At 39.0% G+C, this 23000-nt stretch overlaps 1 protein-coding gene across 1 annotated transcript in view; it reads left to right on the forward strand.

The window, feature by feature from the left end:
• Nucleotides 1-15: 15 nt before the first annotated feature.
• PDHX (pyruvate dehydrogenase complex component X) overlaps nucleotides 16-23000 on the forward strand; it is a 67172-nt gene continuing 44187 nt past the window's right edge. The window contains exons 1-2 of the mRNA XM_032413895.1: nucleotides 16-238; nucleotides 17003-17083. Coding sequence (XP_032269786.1) covers nucleotides 79-238; nucleotides 17003-17083 — 241 coding nt within the window. The 5' untranslated portion in view covers nucleotides 16-78. The remainder of the gene's footprint in view (nucleotides 239-17002; nucleotides 17084-23000) is intronic.

Consider the following 23000-nt stretch of genomic DNA (forward strand, 5'->3'; position numbering starts at 1 on the left):
AGGGGGCGGGGCCCGGGAGGGTCTTGATGACTGGGCGATCAGGCTGTGCTGTGGGCAGCCCGTGACAAGGCCGGGAAGATGGCGGCCTCCTGGAGGCTAGGCTGTGACCCTCGGGTGCTGCGCTATCTCTTGGCCTTCGGGGAGTGCCAAAAACTGGGGCTGGTGAAGGGCGCTTCCGGGTGGTCTGTCGGCCGCGGAGTTAGTTGGAGATGGCTTCACAGCACGCAGCGGCTGCGGGGTGAGTGGTCGGGGTCGCTCGGTTGCTCTGTGTAGCTGAGTAATGGGCCTGGGTCAGGGGCTTTTTGATTCAGGCCCATTTGGGTGTGGAGGTGCCCGGGGCTCCCTCTTCCTACGGCCTTTTCTTGGGGAGGAGTCTGCCGACTTGGCCTAGTGTACGCCGCGAAGGGTTTTCTTGGGAGCTGGAAAAACTCGACTCCGTTCCTAGGCCCCTGGTTGGTATGGCTTCTCTGTGACCTTGCCTCGGAATTTGGGTTATTTGTGACGCGCGGAGACAGGTCCTAAACGCTTTTCCTTCAGGCCACTTCCCAGTTATATCTCAGGTCCCCCTAGAGCTGTCAAGCTGCCCAAGGTTGCTGAAATTCAGAAGCCACTGGTAGCAGTTCGTATTCATTCTCTGGGCCCATCTCTATGGGGCGATTTTCTTCCAGGCCTCTCGGGTTGCCCCGCGCGACGGCTCGCAAAAGACTTAATTTGTAAATGCCTACGGCATCACAGACATAGGTCCAGAAGAATATTTTAAGCAAAATATGCGCTTAAAAGAGTGGCAATTTAGGAGGTGAATCACACCAAGAAGTTATTATATAAAATTGGCATTAAGTAATGATATTAACACGTAATGATATTAACCCTCTTTTAGTATTTAACAGGATGCAATATAGTATGCCGGGCATTATTTTTCTTTACATGAGGGTGGGGGGATATGGCTAACATTTTGTGTGTGTGATGCATTACCTGCCAATCATCCTGGCACTCCACAGTATGAATTTTAATATAAAAAATTAGGTGCAGTAGCATTGCTTAAATATTCTGAGCCACCTGAGGCTCAGAAAAAAAAATGTTACACAGAGTCACACGGTAAGATGAGTGCACTGATTTTAAGATTTGGTAATGAGAAGAACAATTTATTTCCGTTTCTTCAGCTTGGTATTTAATAAAATACCTGTTGGAGTAGTAGTTCTTTAACTGTGTATAGAATTCCCTGTTTTCCCTTTCCCCATTTTGTTAAATATTGAACTTTTCCTATAGCTCTCAGATACTCCATCTGGGGTGGAGCTCAGCCATCTTCATTTTACAAACAACCTTTGGTGAATTTTGATATTTTGTGTTGGTGTTTGATGGGCTACACTTTGAGACTCACTACCTTAGAAAATGATGAAACAGTACAAGCTCAGTGTTGGAAATAATTTAGGAAGAGTGTTCTTTTTTTTTTTTCAAATTTTTATTTAAATTCTAGCTAGTTAACATATAGTGTAATATTGGTTTCAGGAGTAGAATTTAGTGATTCATCCCTTACATATAACACGCAGTGCTCATCATAACAAGTGTCCTTAATACCCATCACCCATTTGGCCCATCCCCCACCCATCTCCCTCCATCAACCCTGAGTTTGTTCTCTATAGGTAAGAGTCTATATGGTTTGTTTCCATCTCCTTTTTTTTTTCTCCCCATATGTTCATCTGTTTTGATTCTTAAATTCCACATATGAGTGAAATCATATGGTATTTATCTTTCTCTGATTTATTTCATTTAGCATAATACACACTAGCTCCATCCACATTGTTGCAAATGGCAAGATTTCTTTCTTGTAATATTCCATTGTGTATATATACCACATCTTCTTTATCCATCCATCAGTCAGTGGACATTTGGGCTCTTTTCATATTTTGGCTATTGTTGATACTGCTGCTATAAACATCGGTATGCATGTGCCCCTAGAATTTGTATTTTTGTATCCTTTGGGTAAGTACATAGTAGTGCAATTGCTGGGTCATAGGGTAGCTCTATTTTCAACTTTTTGAGAAACCTCCATACTGTTTTCCAGAGTGGCTGCACCAGCTTGCATTCCCACCAACAGTGTAGGAGGGTTCCCCTTTCTCCGCATCCTTGCTAACATCTATCATTTCCTGACTTACTAGTTTTAGCCATTCTGACTGGTGTGAGGTGGTATCTCATTGTGGTTTTGATTTGTATTTCCCTGATGCTAAGTGTTGTGGAGCACTTTTTCATGTGTTTGTTGGCCATTTGGATGTCTTCTTTGCAGAAATGTCTGTTCATGTCTTCTGCCCATTTCTTGATTGGATTATTTGTTCTTTGGGTGTTGAGTTTGGTAAGTTCTTTATAGATTTTGGATACTAGCCCTTTATCTGACATGTCATTTGCAAATATCTTCTCTCAGGGGTTTTCTTGAGACCCAGTTTAAGGACTCCTGCCTCTGGAAACTCACTTAGGCAATCCTCATCTGAAGCATCATGACATTTTACCTACTCCCCTGCACATCATGAGCAACATGTCTAACTCAGCCTGAACGTCGTCTGTAAGAGGGAGAACACTATATCCCAAGGAAGCCGTCTTAGTTTCCTAGTTCTTCCTCCTTTCATGTATAAGGATCCTGGTGATTACATTGGTCCCACCAGGATTCTTTCCCCATCTCAAGGCCAGCTCTTTAGCAACCTTATTCCCTCCTTCAACCTTAATTCCCCCTTGCCATGTAACATAACATATTCAGAGGTTCTGGATGTTGGGATGTGGGACATCTTGGGGGGTGGGAGGGAGGGAGGCAAGGGTATTATTCTGCCTACCCCAGTAGCTGACTGTGTTGTTAGGTAGCTTTAAATGATTTGGAAATCTTGGGGTTTTGTTTGGTTTTTTTTTCCCTAATGCTGAGTTCAAATTTGTCTCCTGACTTTTCACATACAGGTTTTTGTTTTGCCATGGTGAATGCACGTGGCAGTCCTTGAACTATTTGTTCTACAAAGCATGAATTACATGGTGTTGGCTCATTTTTCACTGAGCTTGGTAGAAATTAGCAACTATTTGGTAATCTCTAGACTATATGAATTAAGTACACTTACTGAATGATTTCCACATTCATACATCCATCCAGGATCTTAAAGTCTGTCCATGGGAGTCACACTTGGAGTTTTGGTTTCCTTAAATGGTGTTTGTTGGCAGCATTTTTATGAGTAATGACCTATGCCCCGTGCTTAGCACTGTCTATGAATTAGGAAGTGGACCCTCATCAGCCATCACGCCACATCTGCCAGCATCATGATCTTGCACTTCCCAGCCTCCAGGACTGTGAGAAATAAATGTTGTTTATAAGCCACCAGTCCCAGGTATTTTGTTTTAGCAGTCTGAAGGGACTAAGACACTGAGCAATGGCGTCCCTTACTCAGAGCACATGTTCACAAGAAAGGCATACAATTGAACAAAACTTGGTCTCTTCCAGCAAGAAAGAAGTTGGGGGAGTGGGTTTGAGTATAACAAGTAGCACCGATCGCTTACTAGGTACCATGCACCCTTCTCAGCACTTTACACGACTTAACTCATTTAGTCCTCATAGTGGATAATGCTGTGCTCTGGGGATAGAACAGTTTCAGCCCAGCTCTGCCTGACAACAAAAGCCTGTTTCCTTAACTACAGTCCACCTCAGTGTCTGCGGTTGCTTGGCCTTAGCCATCAGCAGAACAGTGCCAGCATGCTGAAGCTTTGTTCACCATACGTATATTGTGTGTGAACGCCTCTGCTTTTTTTTTTTTTTTAATAAAGTGAGACATATTTTAGTAATAGCTACATTGTGAAATAGTATTTCAGCAGTGGTCCTGATAATCATAACAGTTTAACAGTTACAAGTTTAGACTGTGTATAAAGGGTGGCGGAACCATTTAAGAGAGTTAAAGTGTAACCATTTAAGGGAGTTAGAGTGTATGTTAATGTCCTCCCATCTGTAAGTTTCTAATTGATAATTGATACACAGTTGACTGTTGAACAACATGGGGATTAGAGGCATTGACCCCCCAACGCAGTTGAAAATCCATGTATAATGAACTTAAGTCCTAATAGCCCACTGTTGACCAGAAGCCTTACTGATAACATAAACATTGGATGAACACATATTTTGTGTGTTATATGTATCATATACTGTATTCTTATATACATAACTTTTTCTTAAATGTTTTGGTATTTCTAGGCTACATGGTTCATCCATGAGTTTTTTCAAATTGTTGCAAATCTCCAAAAAATTTCCCAATGTATTTCTTTTTTAAAAACCTGAGTATAACTGGGCCTGCAGAGTTCAAAACTCATGTTGTTCCAGGGTCACCTGTACTCTTAAGTGTGACTTGTCTTGAGCTTCATTTCATTTGCCTTTTACAGCAAAATGCGTAAATCCCCAAACTTATGCATGTGTTCATTTTTTTGCTAGACTCGTGAGTGGTGATTTCTTTTTGTCCTGTTCCAAGATTGCAAAATAAATGGATTCAAGTAGAATTTTAATTTTATAATTTAATCGCAAGAAGACCAGTATTGCAAGCTGAAACCTCTTGTGTAGTGTTTGGTTTCTCCCACTCAGAGGAAGTAGTTCTGCAGCCACAGACTGACTACCTAAAGTTCTCGCCAGCTTCCTTACAGATGTACCATTGCATACTACGTGTACGAAAGAATCAGCAAAATGGAGGCAATGGTGATTTTATTTTATTTTATTTTTGTACTTGGTAGGCAATACATTTACTATAGCTAATGATCTACTCAATACTTTGCTGCAATCAAGGACTTTCTTGTATTACATGAAAAATTTTAGGGGAGAATTAAGGTTGGCATATTTATAATTCAGGAGAGCTTCCTTGGGAATCTACTAGTGCTGGTTTTTAGGGGGGCACAAATCTATTTGAAAGCTGATAAAAGTTCCACCACTTTTCAAGATAAATGTGTACATGCAAAATTTTCTGTGTGGTTCCAGGAAACTCGTGGATCTCCCTGTAATTTATCTATAAACACTGCCTAGTCTCCAGCCTATTTCCATAAACATTTCTGTCATTTCCTATAGAAAAAGGTGCCACTTTGCAAGGATGTTTACCATATCTGAGAACAAGAAATGTTTTTTATAGGGGTTCCCATTATAAACAAATGGCTAGAGAATACATTTAAATAAAGCCTGCAATTTGGAAATCTTGATTCATACTATTTCTTCAAATGGAGTGACCTTCCCTGTGATTTGAAATTTTTCTCATTACTTAAGTGCTACCCTCCTAAGTCTTTCTGTAGGGTCCTGGCAGGGAATAGATGGCAGTCTAAAAATGGCAAATTTGAGGAGAGTTTACTAAGTGACTAATTTCTGTGAATTCAGGGTGTAGAGGTGGTTATTTAGAGCAAGATGCTGTCCCCACTCCTCGGCATGAAGAGGCATGGGAAGGAAGCCGTTGCCAGAGCTAGAAAGGATGGAGCCTGAGGGGAGGACCAGTGGTGGAGGTGTAGTCCTTCAGTTAAAGGATCCAACCAACCCCGGGTGATCCCACAGGGAGGGAGCTGGGGAAATAAATACCCTGACCTTGCTCTCCTTTCTCCCTTCATCTTCTGCTTATGCTGCCCATTGGCTGAACCCAGGCGGATACCTGAGCACAGGGAAGCCTGTTTGTTTTTTTTTAAGATTTTGTTTATTTATTTGACAGAGAGAGCGAGAAAGCACAAACAGGGGGAACAGTAGAGGGAGAGGGAGAAGCAGGCTCCCCGCCAAGCAGGGAGCCCGATGTGGGGCTCGATCCCAGGACCCTGGGATCATGACCTGAGCCGAACCAGACGCTTAACCATCTGAGCCACCAGGCGCCCCAGGAAGCCTGTTGTTGAAGCACACACAGTGGTATGGGGAAAGCTGACGAGTAGATAGATCTAGAAGGGTAAATGGGAGATCTCTCCCCTACCTTCCTGACTCACGCTTGTCAGTCATTATACTTTATGTTTCAGGTGAGCACTGAAACAACCAAGTACTGTATTGTTTAAAAATATGGTGGTTCTCATACTACGAGGGGGGAAAAGAGCGAGTATAATTTTTATACTTGGAAGAAGCAAGTGTGGTTTCCCTGGATTGTGGCCTAAGGGCCGGGCACAAGGGTAAGCACAGGGTCTATATAACTGACCTGTTGTTTAATGGGATTTTTCTGTAGGCATTTGAACAGCTGAATGGAAATCAAGTCCATATAGTTTTTAAGGCTCTTCGGGCACTTTTTATAGGAAGAAAGATTTTCTTTTTGGAACTGTGGCATCTTATTTTGATTTTTGTTATTTCACTTGTACTCATGATTAGAGCCATCCCTGTCTCCTGACTTTCATATGGCACATCCAGTCTATCAGAAATTCCTGTTGGCTCTAGCTTTTTTTTTTTTTTTTTTAAGATTTTATTTATTTATTTGACAGAGAGAGAGACAGCGAGAGAGGGAACACAAGCAGGGGGAGTAGAGGGAGAAGCAGGCTCCCAGCTAAGCTCCCTGCTCGATATGGGGCTCAATCCCAATGACCTGACCCGGAGGCAGACGCTTAACGACTGAGTCACCCAGGCGCCCCAAGCTTTAGCTTTTAAATGTAATCTGACCACTCCTCACCAGCTAGCCTGGTCCAAGCTACCACTACCTCTACTCTAGATATTGCAGGAGTGTCCCAGGACATATCCCTACCATCACCCTTGGGCCAGTACAGACTGTTCCCCGTAGAGCTTTGAGTGCTGCTGCTTTTCTTTTTTCTTTTTTTTTTTTTTTTTGCTTTTCTTTTCTTCTCTTTTTTTAGAGTTTTTATTTATTTATTTGACAGCACAAGCAGGGGGAGCTGCAGAGAGAGTGGGAGAAGCAGGCTCCCCACTGAGCATGGAGGCCAATGTGGGGCTCAATCCCGGGACCCCAGGATCATGACCTGAGCTGAAGGCATATGTTTAACAGACTGAGCCACCCAGACCCCCCGCCCCTTTTTTTAACGTAGGCTTCACCCTGGGCCTACTCATGACCTGAGAACTCATGACCCTAAGTTCAAAACCTAAGCTGAGATCGAGAGTTGGATGCTTAACCGACTGAGCCATGCGCCCCCAGAGTGCTTCTTTTAAGTTATAAATCAGATCGTGTCAGTTCTCTGCTGAAAACTTCCAAGACTTCTCATTAAACTCAGGATGAGATCTGAAGTCCTGACTGTGATATACAAGCCGCCCTCTTCCAGAAATGCCTCTCATTTCTCTCTACCACTGCTCGAATGAAGGCCAAACATTTGGGAGATCTAATGAAAGATCCTAGGTGCCTTTTCAGTCTCTCAAGTCAAATGGTCTAAGTGGATAAAGGAGAATGGGTAACAAATTCATGGGTAGCTTCACTTGGTACTTAAAATCCTATTATTTTAATTTTTCTGTGAAGTTTATAATTGCGACCATCTCAAAGCATGTGCAGTTTTTTTTTCTTTCTGTAAATTATAGATTTGCGAACATAAGCCATTTATGTGGAACTGCAAACAAGTTCAGTTTTTAACTGTGGTTATTTCTCTTGCTCAAAATTTTTTTCATGGTTTTCCATTGCTGTTTAAATAACATCAAACCCATTAATGAGGTATTAAAGTTAAGTTACGATAGTACTGTAAGGTACTATAGACAACTAGAAGGTAATAGTCCCAACTTTTTTTAATTTACATGCTCACTTCTCATTTTAATTATATTCTACACTCCAGCCAAACTAAGCTGTAACTCCTGCCTCCTTCTTTGCAAATGGTGTTCCCCTCATCTGAAATATCTGCTCATTCCCTCACCTTGTTTTCTTTGCCTAGCACACATTTTTTAAATTAAAAAAAAATTGTGGTAAAAATACGTAAAATTCACCATATTAATTATTTTTATGCATTTGGTTCCATGGCATTAAATACATCTACATTGTTGTACAACCATCACCAGCATCTATCTCTAGAACTTTTTCATCATCTCAAACTGAAACCCTGTGTCCCTTAATACATCCCTTTTCCCCTCTCTCCCCAGCCCCAGGTGACCACCATTCTACTTTCTGTCACTGAATTTGTCTATTCTGAGTACCTCCCAAAGGCAGAATCCTACAACATTGGTCTTTTTGTGTTTAGCTTATTTAACAGCATAATGGCTCGGGTTTCATCTGTTCTGTTGCAGGTATTTGAATTTCATTCCTTTTTAAGGCTGAATCATGTTTCATTGTATGTCTCTACCACATTTTGTTTATCCATTCATCTGTTGTTGGACACTTGGGTTGCTTCCACTTTTTGGCTGTGGTGAATAATGCCGCTATGAACATGGTGTGCAGGTATCTGTTCAAGCTCCTGCTTTCCATTCTTTAGGGTATATACCCAGACATAGGAGGCCTGGATAAAATGGTAATTGTGTGTTTAATTTTTTGAGGAATCATTGTTTTCCATAGCAGCCTCACCATTTTACTTTCCCACCAACAACACACAAGGATTCCAATTTCTCCACATCTTGCCAACAGTTGTTTTCTGGGTTTTTGATAATAGCCATTCTAATGCATATAAAGTGAAGTGGTACTAGCACAGATTTTTCTTTTTCCTTTCTTGATCAGCTAGAATCTCAGCTCTCATTGCTTTGCAGTGTCCTATGACATTTTTATTTACTACGCTCTAGTACTTCTATATATATCTTGACTGCCCATTTAAACCATAATCCTTTTGAGGTCAAGATTCTGGTCTTGTATTGGTCTAGGGCGAGGATAACAGGAGCTCTAGAGGCATTTACTGAGGGCCTAACTGGCTCATTAGCTTTGATAGAGAATGTTATGACAGCACCACTGAAGATAAAACATTTGCTGATGATTTATTTTAATGAGAGTTTGGTTTTCAAATGTGCACTACAGTTAAAATAGAGATCAAGAATTAGTGTACTGTAGCTGTGAGAACAAGGTCAGATTAGGTAAAGGAGAGAGTAGAAAGGAAACCTTCACCTTGAGGCCGGGGATGTGAAAGGAACTGTGTGAGTCCATCTTCCATTACTTGAGGAAGGAGTTGTAAAGCAGGATATTGTGATACATCTAGCCATCTCTGGATGTCTGCAGAGTCCCCCCTCTTAACCATTTCTACACCACCTATCAGTAATAAATAGCTAACATTTTTGAGACTGACTAACTCTTTGCCAGGCTCCACTGTAAAGACTTTGCATGTGTTAACCTTCTTTAATCCTTATAAACTCTGTATTTTACAGAAGAGGCAACTGAGGCACAGAATGGTTGAGTGACTTGTAAGTGGTGGATCTATAATTGGAACCTAGGCAGTTTGGTTCCAGTGCCTGTTCTCTGAATCACCATGGTCTGCTGCTGCTTGTTAAGGATTTTATAAAATTAACTAACCATTTCATTAAATAATAAAATATTTACCTTAACACAGTAATATATGCATATAGTTTGAATAGTCAAGTAGTACTAACAATAGTACTATTAGGATACTGCTAGGGTTATAACGATATAGTGGATATCTCCCTACTTCCCCAGTCTTCTTTCTTATAAGCAATACGTTTTGTCTCTTAGCTTTGTTCCAGCATTTGCTCATCTCCCTATTTCTGTTTTACATGTTATCTGTGGATGAGTGATGGACAGTGCCATCCCCTAGCTTTTCCCTCTCTTGTCCCCACAGTGTAGTTATTTTGCAGGTCGTGGTTAAATCCATATTCAGTATTTACACTCAACAAACGTCATACACAATTTGGGATTGTCGTATATTGTCCCATTATGATTGTTAGCTTTCTTACTTTTTTGCCTTTCCTGACATTGTTGCCTTTTAAATTTTTTCTCCAGTTTCTTCTGTAACTATTGCTGATTCATCCCATACCATCTAATAGCTTCTCAGCATAACTTTCTGTATTGTCAGTCACATCAGATAATCTCAGTTCATGTATTTTTGCAGTTTCTATATACCCCCAGATGTGGAAGTTGAACCTCCATTCTAAAGGTTTGGAGAACCTCCATTCTAAAGATCTTTTTACCTTCTCCAGAGAAACAATCTCCAGGGTCCCAGTCTTCTGTTGAATGAGGGTGGGTTGTTACCCAGCACTGGACTGCAGGAGGGGATCCCCGTATCTGACTGCATCTCAAATAGCATTCACCCAAATGCCCACCCCCATTCCCCAGTTCCAAAGATCCTCAGGACTGCCAGTTCCTGGGCCTTTGGGTAATTCTGTTGTATGAACAGGTGATTAGCCTGGCTTTCCCCGAGCTGGCTTAGGATTCAGCTTTCTAGAATCTCTTCAGTCAATTATTACTCATTTATTTACTTTTCTACTTCCAAATTTGTGTGCTATTATTCCTTCCTTTCTCTCTGTCCTTGTGGGTTTGTGTCTAAAAATAACAAAAACAAAACTCTTTTTTTTTTCTTTCTTTTTTACTTAGTGTTAGATAAGTTTTGGGCAGGGAGTGAAATTGGATAAACTTACTGGAGAAAACTACTAACATGTAGATTATAAGAAACAAAAGAAATAAAAAGCACTTATATAATATCACCAACCAGAGAACCACTTTTGCCATTTTGGAGTATATCCTTTCAGTCTTTGTGTGTGTACAAGCTAAGCAGGTAGGAAATAGATTATGCCATATATAGTGTTTGTGGGCCATCTTTTACCATGGCAAGACCTGTAAATGCTGTTTTTACAAACTATTATGCATGCATTTTCTGTTGTCCTTTGACATTTTCAGTTTATTCTTACACTGGTAATACACCAAAATCACTGTTTGAATAAAGAAGATGTATAGGACAAACACTCATTTAAAAAAAAATTTTGCTTTAGCCGCCTTTATTCAAAGCTCAGTGTTAATATTATTTTGTGCCCTGGTGTTGATTTTTAAATTAGCTGTACTTCATTGTGCTTTTATTTCATCCAGCCTGCAGATGGCAGAGTTGTTTTATTTTTAACAGATATTTTAAAGGTTAATTATATTTAATGAGTTCTTGCATTGGACAGAGAGGTGATTAAATGAACAGCATCTCTCCCTATTAGAGAAGAAGCAAATTAATGTGAAGAACAGGGAGGCACACTAAGAAGGTATTGGATAATTTACTTCTTCACTTGGTCTATCTTCACAATTTTTTATGTATTTGGATAATAGTCGTGTAAATGGACGAGAGCCTGATGCTCAAGCAGTATCATATATAAACTGCTGAATTTCCTTAATTTCTTTAGTCACAGTAATGGAACTTAGATCTCTTTCATATTAACCACAAAGCAATTTGTTTTGCTTTTATATTTTAAGAGTTTGCTTACATATATATATTTTTAATCTGGAGATCTTTTAGAATTGATGTATAGAACATCAATTTAAAGGTTTGATATAATCGATTTTACTGAAGTATGAGTGTTTTATTCTTAGGGTAAAAGAAGTTCTTTAGGGAACAAGTAGTAGAATTAGATTAGTATACCATATTGGAAGTTGAAGACAGAATTATTCTGCAGAAAGATTAGAAGAGCAGATTTGAAGAAATTGTAGGAGTTGCTTAGAGAAACTTGTGAAATTCAGTGATTGGTGGATTGCTTGTGTGCTTGATGGGACAAGCAAAGCAGCAATACACTAAGCAAAAAATTTTAATTTATTGTGTCATTCTGTCGAAGAAAAAAAAATTAGGACAGTTCTACTGATTTTTGGGACTCTACTTTTAAAAATCATTGTTTTAAATATAAACTGGGAATATACATTGCCGTAGTCATCTTAAAAATTTTATATATGTTTTTAACTACAGAAGGACAGACTTTATAAGCCATTAGCTATAAGTTGTTAGTTTGCTAGAAAAGAATAAAAGGCTAATATTAAAATAACTACCAAAGAGTTAAATTCTAACTAAAATTTGGGTGTATTTTTGAGTATTAATTGAAATAACTGATATGACCGTGGAGAATAAAACACATTGCCTTTATTCTTTTTTTTTTTAAGATTTTATTTATTTATTTGAGAGAGAGAGACAGAGATAGCATGAGATGAGGGAGGGTCAGAGGGAGAAGCAGACTCCCTGCTGAGCAGGGAGCCCAGTGCGGGGCTGGATCCTGGGACTCCAGGATCATGACCTGAGCTGAAGACAGTCGCTTAACCAACTGAGCCACCCAGGAGCCCACATTTCCTTTATTCTTATTCATAGTTGTGCCAGGTTATTAGTAGGAAATATAATTGGTGCTCATTTCAAGGCCTCCTCAACTTGACAGAAGGAAGGTAGTAGGACGGATGTACTGCTTACTGGAATGAAAAGGGAAGCTATATTTAATTTCTGTAATAAAATTAAAAATATTAGGTCTAAGCCAAAATTCCAAGAAGTCTAGAAAAAAGCCCATACTATCTGAATAGAATTGACAACAGCCATAGAGGGCAGATATTAATAATGTGCAGCCTGTCATTCAAAGCTGATATGATTGCATACTTACTTTCCCACTGGAAAAATACATTTGGAAAAGATATGTATAATGTTCCAGTCAAAAGAGACTATACTAGAGTGAAATATGTACCATTATTAGTAAATTAATGTTTATGTTTTGAAGTTATTTTCTGGCATGAGAATCCAAGGGTAGATTGGCTAGATTAATCAGAAAATGCATTGCACATTTTACTTTCTACAGTAAGCTAGTGTAATCAATCAAGAGATAGTACCAAATAAGAGAGATGTCCAAAATGTCTTTCTTTGGTTTTTGTCACTTTCATTTCAGAGTATGGATAGTGATCTATTACAGAATTTTTATATTTTATTGTCATTATTCAGAGAAGCAATTTCAATTCATCCTTGAAGGGTAGCTGTGTGAGGAATGATTATGTTCTTTTTATTTTTAAAATATGAAAATTTTTGAGTTCTTGATGTGGTAATTTGGAAAATAATAATAAATACAAAAGTTTTGTAATATAGTCCTTAATGTCAGGAATAATGGAAATGTGAAGGTCTCATAGGTGAGAGATTATAATAAGAGATAGAATCATAAAATACTATGAATTGTATCTTGGCAGCTGGAACCAAGGTATAAAAATACTGAAGCGAGATTTTGTTTTGGAAGACTTGATTTAGTGTTTGGCATAAGTTGGAATCTGGACATAGAATCATTGAAGTCCATTTATTTTGTTGCTTTGAAGTGGAACTCTATTTGATATAAATTTCATATGTATGTGATTATGAAATATTCTATCTCATAACACCAGCCTTGAACTTTTTAATGGAAGCAATATATTCGGCCTTTTTTTGAAGCTGTGTTTTTCAAAAAGAGGCTGACCTCTTATCATGCTGCTATTAGAAGGTAAATTTTTTATTTGCTTTTTTTTTTTTTTTAATCCCATTTGTCACTATGAGCTTAAAAAAATTAAATGCGGAGGCTTGGACTTGCTAAACATTTTGAAGGCAAATGTTTTTATTTGTTTTCTACATCAAGCCATGAGAAAATGAAAGAGGCACATGCAACATAATGTAAGGGATAAGAAAGCTCATTTTATTGTTTTTAAATGGGGTTAGTTTATCAGGCTTTGAGCACTTTTCATGAATTCTTGCAATAAGCATAGGCTTGTTACAGTTTGGATTTGGAGATGTATCACTAATGTTAAGTTTGCCTGTGTGTGTTGTGTTTTCCCTAAATGTACGTCCCGGAATTCTAATTCAGAGTGGAGGGGGGCGGGAGGGATGGGGCGGCTGGGTGATAGACATTGGGGAGGGTACGTGCTATGGTGAGCGCTGTGAATTGTGCAAGACTGATGAATCACAGACCTGGACCTCTGAAACAAATAATACATTATATGTTAAAAAAAAAAAAAAGAAGAAGAAGAAGAAGATAGCAGGAGGGGAAGAATGAAGGGGGGGAAATCAGAGGGGGAGACGAACCATGAGAGACGATGGACTCTGAGAAACAAACTGAGGGTTCTAGAGGGGAGGGGGGTGGGAGGATGGGTTAGCCTGGTGATGGGTATTAAAGAGGGCATGTATTGAATGGAGCACTGGGTGTTATACGCAAACAGTGAATCATGGAACACTACATCAAAAACTAATGATGTAATGTATGGTGATTAACATAACATAATAATAAAAAAAAGGAAAAAAATAATAAATATAGATAAACTGTGGAAAAAAGAAAAAGAATCCCGTACTGTGGTGTTGTATGGATGGCACTGCACTGAGGTCCTGCATAGTAGTTTGCATTCTTTTCTACCCATTCAGTATCTTAATGTGCCTGTTTTAGTCCACGAGGACTTACTTTACTAAAGAAAAAAATGCGAAAATGTTTTTAAGCCATATTACAGTTATGGTTTGAATTTCAACTAGATGGAGCTGGGAAATTAAATGAAACTGTTGAGGTCATTACACAACACATGAATAATCTGAGGAGAGGAAGTTTTTGAGAGACATAATGCCCAGGTGTTGATGGCCCGTGTTTACCGGTCTCTTCTGCGCTGTGTTTTAACAAAAAATCAGGTGTTAATAATAAATACATGGCTTATTAATGATACATTAATTATTAATAAATCGCATTTATCAGGAGTTAGGAAAGTCATTGTGGCTATTTTTCCTCCCTTATTTTCAAGATATCATGTACTTAATGATTACCTGCTTTCTTCTACGTTCAAAATATTCATTGTCAGTAGTAAAAGTGGTTTCTTGATATAGGAATTTTTTTAAGCCCAAGGTAGCGAAAGGACTTATTTGGAAATTTGACTGAAGATATGTTCACATGGATTTGAGATGTCTGATTTGCTGTGTTTGAATTTCTCGGTGAGTAGGCTATAAATTTCTGGGTGAGTAGGCTATGAATAACCAGTGATTAATTGATGATCCATGTTTGTAAGGATGAGAAGTAGGGCAGTGTAGTAGAGTATAACCTTTAGAGTTAGGCAGGAGGAATTCAGATCTCTTAGTCAGTGACTTGTAGTTGTCTCATTGATGAAATGGATGTGTTGACTTAGAGTTTGGTTTGAGCTCCACCATTGTTGGGGTATTAGGAGTGAAAATTCTACTTTTCTGTCCTTCTTAGAGTTTGGTACCCATTGAGAGAGAGGCGAAAAAGTGAGATGGGGATCCAAGTAACAGTTTCAGTGTGGTGGTTTTGTTGGATTAGAGGATGTGACTTAGATCTGTAGCCTTCTACGGTTGGGCTTCCCAGCATAACCCCATATTTAGACTTTGGGCTTTTGTTTGAGGAGAATTCATGTACATAAAGCAAACACACATACCTTAATTGTTTCCTCACGCCCAGTGGGCCCTGATGGCAGGAACAGAGGTAGGCCTGCTATCTATCTGCCTTTGAAAGGCAGATCCACTTAGGACTTGCACAAGAAAGAGCTGAAAGGAAAATGCAAGTTCCTTAAGGCAGGCAATTCTTTTTTTTTTTTTTTTAAGATTTTATTTATTTACTTAGAGTAAGAGAGCCCGCTAGAGAGAGAGAGAGAGGGAGGGGGCGCCCGCACGAGTCGGGGGGGGAGGGGCAAAGGCAGAGGAGGGGCAGAGGCAGAGGGAGAAGCAGACTCCCCGCTGAGCCGGGATTCCCAGGACCCTGGGATCATGACCTGAGCTGAAGGCAGACACTTAACCGACTGAGCCACCCAGGTGCCTCGAGGCAGGCAATTCTTTTTTTTTTTTTTTTTTTTTTTGAGATTTTATCTATTTATTTGTCAGAGAGAGCACAAGCAGGGGGAGCGGCAGGCAGAGGAAGAAACAGGCTTCCCACTGAGCAAGGAGCCTGATGCGGGACTCGATCCCTGGACCCTGGGATCATGATCTGAGCCGAAGGCAGATACTTAACCCAGGCGCCCCTGAGGTAGGCAATTCTTAAGAGAAAATGAGGAAGAGGCTGAGGCAGGTATGTGTGCTTGGTGGAAAGAAGACAGAAGCTTCTCTCCAAAGCTTTGGAGATGGAATTCCTTTACCATGAAGCTGTAGGAACTCTCTGCTTGAAGTCACAGTAAATTAGTTGTTTCTGAAAGAAAGTATTTAACATCCTTTAACATTAGTGTTCAGTTCCCTTGCTTTTAACCCTAAAACATCAATGGAAAAAAAGAAACCCTATCCTGTGCTCTTCCACATTTGAAATATATTAGATGTGCTTTATAGTGTTTTGCTTTTTTGGGTCAGAGAGTTGAATAATCTGAGGAGAGAATGGGTTCTGTGGAAGGTTTCAGGGAATGTAATTTCTTACTATGGCTACTGCTAGGAGCTGGTATATGCTATTAACTGCTTTATTAGTATAAACTATGTGAATTTAATGTACAGCTGTGTGCTCTTTGAGTGTGGTCCTGGGCACTGGGTGACTTTTGGGAAAGCACATCTGGACAAATATAGAGAGTGTGTCCTTTTTTGATATCCAAGGAGAAAGTAGCTGTGTTTCACTGAGGGGTCACCCTGGTTTGAGTCTACCTTTTTGGATACCTAGTTGAAATGTTGTATGGAACACAATCTGAGATTAATTTAACTATGCAGGTTCGTTTGCCTAGTCCTCTTTGACTAGGCGAATCTTTTTCTTTCACGACTACCAGCAAGAACCTTTGGTTCTTGAATAGTGTAATAGTAGAGGAAAATAAAAAATACAATCAATTTCTTAAAGTCTAATCTTGATTACTTTGTTATAGGTTATCAGAATCCTAGTTTTTTTTTTTTTCTTTTTTTCTTATTTGTCTTTTCCTTTGGTCATTTTACTTGTAAATATTTTTTTGCAGTGACAAACGTGAAGAAGGAGGTGAATCATAAATCAGGTTTTTGGTTTTTTTTTTTAATCTTGCAAGCATCTGGCTTGAAAATACACATGACTGGGGAACTATGAAAAAGGAATTGAAAGTATTCCAAAAAGAGTTTTATTTTTTTTAAAAAAATGACAATTCTGTGTTTCCATACTGTTTGCTGGACACTTAGTTTGACCACTTGGGAGTCTTTTAGATTTTGGAATATTTTCTTTCCCAAATTGAATTTGATTTTAACGTATTTGAACTTTCTATTGATGCCTCATGAGGTGCTTTTTTTTTTTTTTTGTGGCTGATCTTTCCTTTTTCATTTTCAGCTGATCCCATTAAGATACTGATGCCATCACTGTCTCCTACGATGGAAGAAGGAAACATTGTGAAATGGCTGAAGAAGGAAGGTGAGCGAGTACACTACTAATGCCTTGTGTTACTTCATCGTTTTGGGGTCTTTTCCAATCAGCTGCATTACACAGCTCATGAAATAAATCACATCCTCCGCTAGTTAATCTAAGTTTGTTTAAATAAACTTTCCCATGGTAATGTATAATGAATGTAGCAAAGGTTTTCTGGGTTCAGCCTGTATCTTTTCACAAGCAGAGAATGGTAAAATATTTTGAGACTTTTTTTTTTTTTTTTTAGTTTTATTTTTATACTTAGCTTTTAGTGTCAACATCATAAATTTGTTGAGCCCCTTAAGTTAATTTGTGGTTTTATGATGATGCTGTCTGTGTGTGTGTGTTTCCTGAGGCTAAGCAAGTTGATTATAAATTTCATTGGCAAGAACAAATAAGAATAATAGAGAAAACTCTCAAAAGAACAGCAGAAGAGAAGGATTCCAGCCCTACTAGATAGTGAAATGTATTATGCCTCTATAATACAGAGGGACAAAGGAACAATTAATGTGGAGGCATCTGGAGAAGGAGACTTTATATTGCTGGTGGCTGCTCTCTTTTCCTTTATCCCCCCACTCTGGTCATTGCCACCTGTTACGGTAGAGTTACCTTCCCCCGTGCAGGTATTGACTGGGGACAGCTTTTTTCGGCACTCGATGTAGCCGTCTTTCCCTGTGCTTTACTCGTTCTGCAACATGTTAAACTTTTGTGGAGGAAAGAGGATGAATCACCAGTCCCTATTAGAGATTACAGAGAAATGGACTAGATGAGTTCCCTGTAGCCATTATTATGCTTCAGCTTGAAAAATGGTGAACCAGGTGTTAAAAACAGAAAGAGGGGGCCTTATGGATGACATGGCTTGGAATGCCATATCTCATTCCAGAGACTAGCCCTGGCAAGGACTTGTATGTGACTCAGTGGGCACAGATGTCATCCAGGCAAATGCTGGTATTGAGTGGTCCAGTCTAGTGCTTGTAAAATAACACTGAAGAGTTTAGGCAGTGGGCAAGAATTCAGTCTGACACTTATGCTGTGATTCCAGGGGATAGAGCCATTCATGGTATCACTTTTGCCAGTGATGACAGATATGGGGATTGGGAAGAAGGCTACAAGTATTTACTTCTGAACCGTAGCCAAATGAGCTTGAGAGTTTAGGAGAAGGCCTCAGTTCTTTGAGAGAGACTGAGGTGCTGGGAAAGGCAGCAAGATAGATTACAAAATGGACCTCAACAGCAGGAACTTGGGACTATGGATTGGACCAATGTGGAGGTTAGGAGGTGTGGTAGAGTGAGGCTACCAGATGACCCTGACTAGTTACCACGTCTGGTTGGAAGCATTACTTAATTCTGTTCCTCTCTGGGGAATATGTCTTGATCTGTCTCCTTTCCCTTTTATGACTAGCATAGTAATTGGAACACACCCAGCAGCACAGTAAGTAGTTGATCAGTAAATATATTGGTGGGGAAGAGTAAGCCAAAAGCAGGAAATGTGACAGGGATCTAAGAGAGCTTTGCAGATGAGGTACTATTTGACCTGGTCCTTGTAGAACACATGGGTTTTGTTTTAAAAAAAAAAAAAGTGTGAAAGGGCATCCTGGATAATGTAAACAATTCGGCAAAATCTTGGAAGTGAGATGTCATGACATATATTTTGGCAATTGTAGGTAGTTCAGGCTGCATTAAGGGCATAGTGTGTGTGAGGTCAGATAGGTTATAGGAAGGATCTTGAATACCAATCATCAGTTTGTCAGTCTATAAGGGTCTTTATCCTGAAACCAAGATGTATCCACACTCATGGTTATTTTGTAGGAAGTGGTTTCTGTGTGCTTTCTTGAGCCTTGTTAGTAGCATTACACTGAATGGAGCAAGCCCTGATGGCAATCTGGTATCAAGAGCAAACTATAAGTCATTTAAGTAGCCCCCTTTGCCCACTCACATTTGAAAAGTCAACCCTGAGGACTTTCGGTCACTATGACCATCTAAGCAGTGGGGTAAGGCTTCTGCTCACTACTGGATAGAAAATTATAAAGCAAATTTCTTAATGGTAAGTAGTGCTTAAATACAAGAATGGGGACTCATCAGATGCTAGCAGCATCTACAGTGGTGAGTAGGAGTTGGAGCCATGTGCCACACGGGGGCCTGAGCTGGAAGAAGAATAAATGAGATTGGGAACAGGTGTTTTTGAGGGGACGAGGAAGGGAGCAGGGGGAGGGGAAATCAAGAAGTTAGCTTTAGGCTTTGATGTGGTAAATTTGAGATGCCTATTAGACATTGAAGCCAAGGTGTTGAATAGATGATCGGTTGTAGGATTTGAAGTTCCTGAGTGAAGTCTGACTCGGAGATAGAAATTTGAGAGTCATCAGTATATGGATGGAATTTAATGCCATATGATAAGAGGCAAATTCATTTATTTGACTTGAGATCTCTATGGAATAAGAATGCCTACTCCCTTGAAAATTTGCTTTCATAGTCCTGTCCTCATGAGGCTTTGAGGTTCACATCTATAGTACTTGCATTTTCTGGGAACCCACAAGCAGAGGTAAAGTGGTTCTCGGCTGATAATCTTCCTGGGTTACCTGGCAGAAGCCATTATTCTGGAAAAACTCAGCCTCTAGTCCAAGCCATATAAGATTCCCAGATAAAGTCCTACTTATGAAGAGTTCACAATCTCAAATTTAATAACAAAACAGGTCTAGATCTATAAGAACTTCAGTTAATTGGAATTACTAGATACATAAAACTGTTTGAAATGACTAAACATGTAAGAGAAGGAATTGAAAATCTGAAAAGAGGCAGACACTCTCCAGAAAGTCTAGGCAGATTTGAAAAGGACAAACAGAACTTCTAAGAATGAAATCTATTATCTCTAAAATTAGAAAACGAAAAACTCAAGGTTGTGTTAAAGTGTAACTGAGCAAAGAATTAGTGAACAGAAGTTCAACCTGAGAAAATTAGTTTGCATGTAGCCGAAAGAGATAAAGCAGTAGAAAATATGAACAAGAAGTTGAGAGATGGGGAATAATATGAAAATCATCCAGTAATCCAACAGCAGGAATTCTAGGAGGAGAAAGAAGAGAGAATGAGAAAAAGGTAATATTCAAGGCAAAAGTGGCAGAGAATTTTTAGAATTTGAGGAGGACATAGATCACATAAATGAAAGAGCCAGTGCTGAAGCACTCTGAGCAATTGGCTCTGCATGACTGCTGTCTCTTAAAATACTTACCAGTATCTAAGAAAGTCACTTTTATAAATAATGTAATCAATTGGAATCTATTTTTAGGTTTCTTTTTCCTGATGAATTACAGAGCTTTGGCTATTTCCACATTCAGTATGACAGAGTGTTGGTGTCATTACATAATGATTCAGACGCAGAACAGCATTTTAGGGTTATTAGAAAAAGATTAAATTTTTTCACATTTTGAGGCAAGTAGATAAGGATTCTTTGGACCACATTTATCTTTCAGACTTCTAGCTCACTGGCAACCTGATAACTTATTCACATCCATTAGAATAGGGAGAGTATGATGGAGAGCCAGGAGACATATGGTCTCATCATTCTTTTCTTTTTTCCTTTTCATGACAATGTGCTATTTTCACATAGGACAAGCCAGGATACGCTGTAAGCCCTTGGAGCATGTTTCCCTGAAGGTTGCTCTTAAAATTGTGTTCTGCCAACTGAAGAGAAATGTTCCTTTACTAATATACTATAAATAATAGAGAGTAATCTTAATCTTTGGTGCTCAGTAATTCACCATCTTCTTTCTTTAAGTTGATCATGTTCATGATTTCATTGTGATCTTTTGAGCATAACTTCTTTTCATTAACATTTATGTACAGTATGCATGTGACTATATGTCTAAGTATGTCTGGGGCTTGATACATTTATGATAACTTGGTTCAGTCATTCTATATTAAAAACATTTCAATTCTTGCATCAAACTTTATGTATACCATTTTGTCCAGCTGTCTCCTGCAGCTTTTTTAAAACTGTGTTTTAAAAAAAATTGATCTTGAGATTTTTTAATGCATGGTCATTGTTACTTGAAACAATGAGTTTAGACCTTCAGATGTTAAGAGGATTGAATTTTTGTTCATAAAAAAGAACAGTGTTATATCTAATTATAAATTTAGTTTATTTTTAAGGCTAACGATCTTATAACCTTTAATGGATAGCAGTTCGGTCTTACAAACTTTTAACGATTTCTTGAAAATCGGAGACTCTGTAATTCACAACTGTTATTACTAATGCTTTGGGGGGTGTTGGGGGGGGTGTGTTTTAAGCAAAGGTGATAAAGGTGCAGTGAAAGGAACTCTGGCCTGGAAATCACAGTTTGTCTTTTGGGGTTCCCACTCTGCCATGAAATATCTGGGGGTGAGTTGAACTAGTTAAAATCTAAGCTATATTCCTGGCTTTAGAATTCTATGGTAACTCAATTTCATTTTGTTTTGTTGGAGTCTCGGAAATACGCAATAATATATACATTTTTTCCCATCTTTGTTGATCTAATGATTGTTAACAAAGCAGTTTTATAATGAATAGTACAGTACTTAATTTCAGTCTGGGATTAAGTAAGGAGTATGCATTGTAAAATTGGTGGAGAAGACACTTCAAAAGTGATAGGTAACATGTACAATGTCAGAATCTCTTGAAAGGTGAGCTGAACTGTAATTTCACATCTTTTTTACAAGTTTGTTATTTGGAGAGAAAAATGTGCTTCAGGTATTTTCAGTTTAATGAACATGGATATAGCTTATTTTTTCATCAATTGAAATCAAATCCGTTAAAATAACAAAAGGAAGAAAATATTCTTGTTTCCCCCCTTCTGTGAGAGAATATTTGAGGGTATGAAAAACACTGTTTTCTCTCTGAGATATTTTAGAGCATACCATGAAATACTGGAAGAGAAGTTGGTTGAGGTAGTCCCGCAAAGTACTTACTTAGTCTTAGTGTCTGGAACTTCATCAGTGATGTTTGCTGCTGCAGCTCTTGATGTTCTCCCCCAGAGACTGCCATTTTATGTGGACGTTCCTTCTGTCATGTGACTGGGAACTGCGACTATCTCAAATAGCTTTTGTACAAGTCTTTAGACTAGATCTCATTAATGTGGATTATACAGTTCTGAAGTAAAACTGTTCGGAAGGAGTTCATCACTGTTGGAAGTGTTATCACGAGGTGCTGTTGTGGAGTCACATGGGTCTCTGGATTCTGCTGAAGAAGAGCTCCCGATGTCTGTTGTTATTTCTGGGGATTTGTATCCATGTTTGTGGTGCTAAAATGGAAAACTTTGAAACACACATTTCATAAATAGCTTCACCATTTTTTTCAGTCTGTTACTGTTTTAGCAGCTTTATTGAGGTACAGTTTACATACCATAGATTTTGCTGATTTTAAGTGCACAATTCCATGATTTTTAGTTAAGTAGAAGAGTTGTGCGACATCACCAAAATCCAGTTTCAGAACATTTCTGTCACCTAGAAGATCCCGGGTGCCTGACTGCAGTCACTTCTTTCTCCCATCCCTAGTGTGATCTGCTTTCTGGCTCTAAAATTTTGCCTTTCCTGGACATTTCGTATAATAGAATCCTATAATGTGTTGTCTTTTGTGACTGGCTTCTACCATTTAGCATGCTGTTGAGGTTCATCCATGTTGTAGCCGGTATCAGCAATGCCTTCCTTTCGTTGCTGAACAACACTGCATCTATGCTTTTTACATTTATTGTTCGTATTTCTTATCATGTTAGGATTTTAGAATTGGTGGGTGCAATTACTGATTGCCATTTTATTTAATAGAACTTTCTGTGGTGATGGAAATGTTCTGTGTCTGCCCTGCCCCATATAGTGGGTGACCCCGAGCCACATGTGTGTTGAGCACTTGAAAGGCAACATAATAAAATGTAAGGGGCCAGAAGGATGTAAGGGAGGTT

The sequence above is a fragment of the Phoca vitulina genome, unplaced genomic scaffold, assembly GCF_004348235.1.
Source record: "Phoca vitulina isolate PV1807 unplaced genomic scaffold, GSC_HSeal_1.0 scaffold16, whole genome shotgun sequence".
Taxonomy (NCBI): domain Eukaryota; kingdom Metazoa; phylum Chordata; class Mammalia; order Carnivora; family Phocidae; genus Phoca; species Phoca vitulina.